The 7,464-nt window shown below is 38.1% G+C and overlaps 1 protein-coding gene across 1 annotated transcript; it reads left to right on the top strand.

The window, feature by feature from the left end:
• LOC128208390 (uncharacterized) lies at window positions 1-7,221 on the top strand. The gene is made up of 5 exons (XM_052911949.1): window positions 1-241; window positions 429-481; window positions 976-2,248; window positions 4,304-4,323; window positions 4,745-7,221. Exons 1-5 carry the CDS (start codon window positions 203-205, stop codon window positions 5,808-5,810), a joined length of 2,451 nt encoding a protein of 816 aa, XP_052767909.1. The 5' UTR covers window positions 1-202; the 3' UTR covers window positions 5,811-7,221.
• The last annotated feature ends 243 nt before the right edge of the window (window positions 7,222-7,464 follow it).

The raw sequence follows: 7,464 nt of genomic DNA, 5'->3' as shown, positions 1-7,464 counted from the left end.
AACACGATACATTATAATAAATTATAATACAATAATTATGATATAAAATAATGCAATTAAATATAACAATTATGTCAAAGGATATTCCTTTCGTGGTGAAATATAATAAAGTTGCAAATGAATTTACCCAAAGCAGACTCCATGTTCGTCAATCGAATGCGCTTTCCTCTTATCCAGTATTGACCTTAAATATCATTATATCATGTTTATATTTAGACAGTTTGAGCAAGGTTTTAAAGCTGTAAGAACAGTTGTGACAATTTTCTTCGTTTAAAAGGAATCATATCGGATATTCTATTTGGTAGTTCGTTCATTTAGACTCTATACTGTACCGTGATACTGTATTGGTTTGAATTTGTATCATAACTTCCTAATAGTCATTATTTTTAAGGGACACCACGAAATAACACACTTTGTTTCTATTACAGATGTTAGGGAAAACACACATTTCGGTTGACAGGATGGTTACTATAGAAGAAAGGTAGGCAAATTAAGTGTCATTCTTGTTTCGTTTTTAATACTGTATATAGCTGAAGAATATGTTTATTGCTGCAGTAGCTTCCCTTTGTAGGATAGTCCATTTGGTACAGGGGGTATGCATTTTGATTTTGGCGGTTTAATTGAATTTCGACATTTACTATTGTGGTTTAAAACAGCATCAAATACCAACCAATAGTGAATGGAGAGTAATAGAACGGGTTAGTTGTGGTTATCCGGCGATTGGTGGAAAGGGAAGGGGAAGTGAGAACACTCGCTTACATCTACCAAAATATATACAGTACACGTTACATGAACAAACGGTATTGTAGCCTAGCCTTGCACTGATTGGTACACATATCCAAGAAATACTGTCCAATCATGAAGACGAGGCAGCCAACGAAGGGAAGGCCAAATGCAATATCACTCATACATTTATTTCAAGTTCATTTGCTAAACTCTTAAATATTCAACAAGGTTACATATTGTCCACTACAGATACGTGGCGTCCATGGTTCTCAGTGGTACAGGAGATGCTCTAGGCTACAAAAACGGCAACTGGGAGTTCTGTCATTCCGGGGAGGAAATCCACCAGGAACTGGAGAAACTCGGGGGTCTTGATAATATATCGGTGAACCCCAAAAACTGGATGGTAAGCGATGATACGGTGATGCACCTCGCCACAGCTGACGGGCTGGTGACAGGTAAATCAGGCGATCAATTGTTTCTTGAGATTGCTGCCCAGTACATCGAATGTTTCGATCACATGACCGGACGGGCACCAGGGTTCACGTGTGGAGACGGTGTAAGATGTTTAATACCACAGAGAGGTAAGGGATATAGAATTCCCTTCAACCCTCGAGGCGGGGGATGCGGTGCAGCAATGAGAGCCATGTGTATAGGGCTTCTCTACCCTCGGCCTGAAGACATACACAAACTGATTGAGGTGAGCGTCGAGTCCGGTCGGATGACACATAACCATCCCACAGGATACCTAGGTGCTCTGGCTTCTGCTCTCTTCACTGCTTATAGTGTTCAATCAAAGCCAATTAAAGAATGGGGAAAAGGTCTCCTTGATACTCTACCGAATGCTTGGAAGTATGTAGAGAAAACAGGTGTCAATGTTGAACAAAATAAAGAACACTGGGACTATTTTACAGATCGTTGGGTTGAGTATCTAAAAACAAGAAATATTGAGGATGGAACATCTGAACCAACATTTCCAGAGAAGTACGGAATAAGAGAGCGAGATGCATTCTACAAGTCGCTCAGCTTCAGTGGCTGGGGAGGAGCGAGCGGGCACGACGCGCCGATGATCGCCTATGACGCTCTTCTCAGTTGCAATGGCACGTGGAATGAGCTATGTAGTCGTGCTATGTTTCATGGCGGTGACAGTGACAGTACCGGTGTTATAGCCGGCGCCTGCTACGGGGCGATGTTCGGATTCGAAAATGTTCCAGAGCGAAATTACCAGCGACTAGAATACAAGGAACGACTTAAGACAATTGCACAAAAACTCCTGAAACTCAGCCACCCTGAAGACTATAAAGATACATCCGTTGGCGATATTGAGGAGTGCAGCACACAGGATGAACTCCCCGATTCAAAACCTCTTAGTGACGAGACAGTAGAGGAACAACTGCAGAAATGTCCTGATAAGGGAAACCTAAATAGGGAGGAGGGGAGCTCTGGTATCAAAAGAAAAAGCGAGAAGGTTCAAGACACGACACAGCAAGAAATGGGCGCTAAAGCACAGAAGCCAGGAGAAACATAGGCGTATTTAGCTTTGAATCCTGAACGTCACAGATTAGAAATAAATTGTGCATGTAAATTTTGTAATAACAATTTCTTGCTCACAATTCTGGGATAGGCTTGACACAGTAGATTCCGAACGTAAAGGGTCTTACTCGGTTAGGCATGTTTTTATTTACCGAATGCACCATTTGTCTCTCTTTGGTTTCTTATTTACTTGAACATTTTACATGTACAGTAATATTTTAACGTACTTAGTTTCTTTTATTTATTTCGTGTTCATGTTACATTTTTTTGTACTTTTTGTTTATATTTCGTTTATATATTTTATTGATTTGTGAAAACATTATATAGAGGAAATATCAATTAAACACAATTCATATTTTGACAAAAAAATATTTCAATTTTTATGCAGAATAAAAAGTGCGGGATGTAACATTCTCAGAGACCTTGATTTTAACAGTGAATATGAGAACGCAAGCGAAGGGGTTAAAGGTACGAAACTCCGTTATAATCAGATTTTGAAGCAAAGAATGCAAATTATGATTTCGTGATCTAAACAATTGAGAAAGATGTTCCGAATATTTACATTGTTTATAGTGTTTGTCATTCGCATAGATGATAATTATGCAGGTTCGTTTCGTTATGGTGTTTTATATACGTGTACTTAGTCATAAATAATTTATGCGACTATCTTACAGTGTTACATCTACCGTACTGACATTGACACCAATAAATAAACTTCTTATATATTTTATAGTCAAATGACCACGTTGCACGCAATTTAACACTGATTTCTTGTCCTTCATGACCCTTACACCAAATGTAGGGAGAATGCTCCACGTGTATACTAAACATTAACATAAAGTTACGTTTCTCATTAGAAAAATAAATTTGGTTGAACGTTACCATTCTGTGTTCGGTAAAATGACCATATCCGGTGGAAATGTAAAAAAAAAAACAAGCAGATTAAGTGTGACTGTCATGTGTTAAATAAAAGAAAAGATGGGTAACAACGGGTAGGAACTTCTGAACGGGGGTAATTTGTCCATAAAATTAGTAATGATCGATAAGCACCCTGTAACGACAAGGGAGGTCACTGCGTTGGAATAGGCTTCGGTTGAATGAGTGTTTTGCGGTTACATACAGAGTTAGTAATAATTAAATATAACATATGACGCACAGAGCTGATAATATCTAATGTTAGACATCCATTTCGTAATGATGTATTTAAACATGTTATAAGGCTAAACCAATGCGAGAATTTATTTTACTTTTAGCATTTTTCATAAAAACAAAATCAGTATAGAGTGAAAAAGAGTTTCTAACATATTGCCTCTGAAACAGTTGACTCACAGTTTTGATCTGAAATCTGCATTGAACAAATGTTCCAATACTTAATATTTACTCAATTATTTTAAGTAAGCACAAAAAAGGTTAAGCCAATTTTCTAGAGTGATAATAACAGATGCTTAGATGTTTTATATTTATACGAAATATTATTCTTATTATACAAGGAAAAGGTTTGGAACATCTTTCCTACCTTAATCTTATTAACATCATTTGCAACAGTTTGCGTGATGTTGGACATTTTGGAAATTGATAACTAGTTATGCCTTATACATTTATTTAAATATGTTCACTTCTTTTAAGAACAAGCCAGTTTTTAGCGCATGTTTTACAAAGGAATTATCAAAACGATTAAGATTATATACATTTGCACTTATTTATTTATTTATTTATTACTATCCCTGTGAAGCCAATGGCATGTGCTTACCTAAATTGAACTTGATGTCAGTATTCAGTCATGGTAACGGAGTTGTTTTATTCTATTATGATGAAAGAGTCTGATCCTTTCTGTACTGATCGCTGTTGGTGACCAGGTATATGTACGGAATTGTTGTTTTGGGGCAGTATTTGGTGAAAACTGACTTTTAAACATCATTTCAGACCAAAGAATGGTGCGGTAAATCCGTAAAACGAAGCATAAATTTTGTGTGGCCTTAATACTGAATTCAAACATGATGGATTACATAAATAGAAATTAGACTGACGACATTTTGGATTATTCAAGATGGACTCCGTACCTGAAAGGTACATTATTGATTTAATCATCGATTCTAGATTAGTTTAATTTACCACCAGCACCAAGGCTTTGCTTACGCCAAACATTCAGACTGTGTTGTTTTATAAACATTGAACTTGATTAGGATCTCGTGAGCTTTTTTATTTTTCCAACCACCTCATTGGATAGCTAAAACCGTCTACAAAAACGTCGTGTAGCTAGTGTCATTTAAATGAATATGATATACAACCATACATCGTCCCTTGTTAGACTGAAGAAGTGAAACTCATATGACCACCGTATTTTCAACCAAAATACTACTGAAATCGAGAATAATTCTGACACTTGTCAGTATCCATTGAAGAGAACTACACACGTATTTTCATTTATAAACTTGCTTCAGCTAAAAACAAACAAACAAATGGTATCAAATCTGATCATTTTTTTCAGGTATCAGGCGTGTATGGTGCTAAGTGGCGCCGGCGATGCCCTGGGCTACAAGAATGGTGACTGGGAGTTTTGTCACCATGGGGAGGAGATTCATTGGCAACTTCAAGAGCTCGGAGGCCTGGAGAATATTCAGGTGGACACAGAAGAGTGGATAGTTAGCGACGATACCGTTATGCATATCGCTACCGCAGAAGGGATCGTGCAGGTGCAGGGTAGAACTGGGGACGCATTGTACCGGGCGATCGCAGCCAAGTACAAGGAGTGTGTTGAGGACATGGCAGGGCGAGCACCTGGAGCCACGTGTGTCGGAAACGCTCTGAAGTTAGAACCAGAGATGGAAAATGGCTACAGGATCCCATTTAACCGCCATGGTGGCGGGTGTGGTGCCGCCATGAGGGCGATGTGTATTGGTCTTATGTACCCGCGCACAGAGGATCTTAACAAACTGATCGAAGTGAGTATCGAGAGTGGACGGATGACACATAACCACCCAACCGGTTACCTTGGAGCTCTGGCTTCTGCTTTGTTTACATCATATAGTCTGCAGATGAAACCAGTTAAGGAATGGGGAAAAGGTTTGATAGAAACACTTCCGGCTGCCTGGAAATATATAGAAGACACAGGTTTAGATCTTGATCAAAACAAAAAGCACTGGGGTTATTTTACGGAGCGTTGGGTCGAATATCTTAAGGTAAGAAAAATAGAGGACGGAGAATCCGTGCCAAGCTTTCCTCAGAAGTACGGTGTAAACGAGCGGGATGCTTTTTACAAAGCATGCGCCTTTCGTGGCAAGGGCGGATCAAGCGGCCATGACGCTCCTATGATCGTGCTAGACGCATTCCTTGGTTATGACGGGACATGGATTGACCTTTGTAATAGAGCTATGTTCCACGGCGGGGACAACGACAGCACCGGTGTTATAGCAGGGGCCTGTTACGGGGCAATGCACGGCTTCAAGGGTGTACCAAAGGGCAACTACGAGAATCTCGAATACAGGGAGCGACTTGAGAAACTTGCATTGAATCTTTTGAAACTCAGCCATCCAGAGGAATATACAGATTTGTAAACATGTTGATGGTCCGAATGCAGCCAATGTAAATACACGTAAATTAAAGCTTTTCATGTGTGTAAAAGGTGTTAAAACACCGGGTCGATTGTTCAGAATGTTGTTCAAGCTGCACTCTCACAGATTGACCGTTTTGACCAAAAAAAAAAAAAAATGTATTGAAATAAGCCAATTTTCACGTGAATGTCTGGAAACTCAGCAGTGATACAAGACTTCTGACAAAAGATCAGATCGCATTTTTTCCTTGACTTTCGAAAATTGATATTAATGGGTAAAAGTGTTACAAAAGCTTTAAGAAAAATTAGATTTCCAAACAAAAGTTCATAGTGTAATGTTCGGTTATGATGTTCGTTTAGTGGATGTCTGGTGCCAGTGAGGATATGTATATTTTAGATCGAATGATAAACTATTTATTCGGATACATGCACCGTTGTAACATCTGACAAAAGAACTACAAAAAAGTAAAAAAAAAAGTACAATTAATGTAATAAAAATCTGGTTGAAGTGGGGAGCGATTCCACGCCGGTACAGTGAAGAAAAACATAAAAAATCTCACACTAAAACCGCTCGCCCACAATGACTCATACAATAATGGATAACTTATCCTTTAAGCCTTTTATTGAAGCCCGTTTCTAACGCCGGGCTATGCAAATCGTGGACTTCAAAGACACTATTTGAGCAACATTTGTTGAAGGCATGATTCCAGCCATCAGTATGTTAGTTTTAACACTTCCAATGATTTACCACACTTTATTTCGTCATAAAAACGTGCATTTATAATAAGTAAAGTCAGTTTAAGTCTTCATAGACGTTATCTTCACATTTACTATTTACAATTTGTTGATATGTATGACCGCTCGTTGTCTTGTGACGCTGTATGACCGCTCGTTGTCTTGTGACGCTGTATGACCGCTCGTTGTCTTGTGACGCTGTATGACCGCTCGTTGTCTTGTGACGCTGTATGACCGCTCGTTGTCTTGTGACGCTGTATGACTGCTTTGCCTTTATCCTTATAATGCTACTGGGTTTATCATTGTTTTATAAATAATCGTGTTATAAAAACAAAATGTTTATTGTATCATGACATGTTGTAATACGTGAATTATTTTGCTTAATTCATGTTCAATTTGCAATTCGGTTTGGATTTACATGAATCATTTTGCATTATATTTATAGAACCATGGAAGAGAACTGTACATCGATTATACCTTAATTCGCTTTTTAAGTTATGTCCCTTACACCAAACCACGACACATCAGTTGGAATGCCTGGGAATGGTCTAAATATGTACTAATTTGTATTGAATATATATATAATATAGTGATATATTCATACTTAATTGGATTGCGAATAAATTTGATTGTTTGTAGATTGCACAAGTTCGAAACAATAAATCAGTGTGTTTGCTTCATTTATCATTCTGTGTATGTGCAATTACACCCTTAAAGGAAATGACGTGGTTAAAAATTAAAACAAGAACGATTTTCCAATATGGAGTGTTTGTCGGCTCCCCAAAATAAGGCTTTTAGTTTCCAGCAATACATTTACATAATAATAATTATAATGCAATTAAAACCACAGGAATGTTGCGAAATGCCACGACCTGGTTATATAAAAACTTAAAAACTGCAATCGTATTCCATATGTGTATGTT

This window comes from Mya arenaria, chromosome 11, assembly GCF_026914265.1.
Source record: "Mya arenaria isolate MELC-2E11 chromosome 11, ASM2691426v1".
Taxonomy (NCBI): Eukaryota; Metazoa; Mollusca; class Bivalvia; order Myida; family Myidae; genus Mya; species Mya arenaria.
Note: the sequence above shows the minus strand (reverse complement) of the source record. Positions and strands in the feature narration are given on the sequence as shown.

Excerpts from the sequence above, each read along its gene's own strand:
- LOC128208390 (XM_052911949.1), top strand. The coding sequence starts at position 203 with ATGTTTATATTTAGACAGTTTGAGCAAGGTTTTAAAGCT. Across the intron at positions 242-428 it reads TTGAGCAAGGTTTTAAAGCT|ATGTTAGGGAAAACACACAT; the intron begins GTAAGAACAGTT and ends TTTCTATTACAG. Across the intron at positions 482-975 it reads ATGGTTACTATAGAAGAAAG|ATACGTGGCGTCCATGGTTC; the intron begins GTAGGCAAATTA and ends TGTCCACTACAG.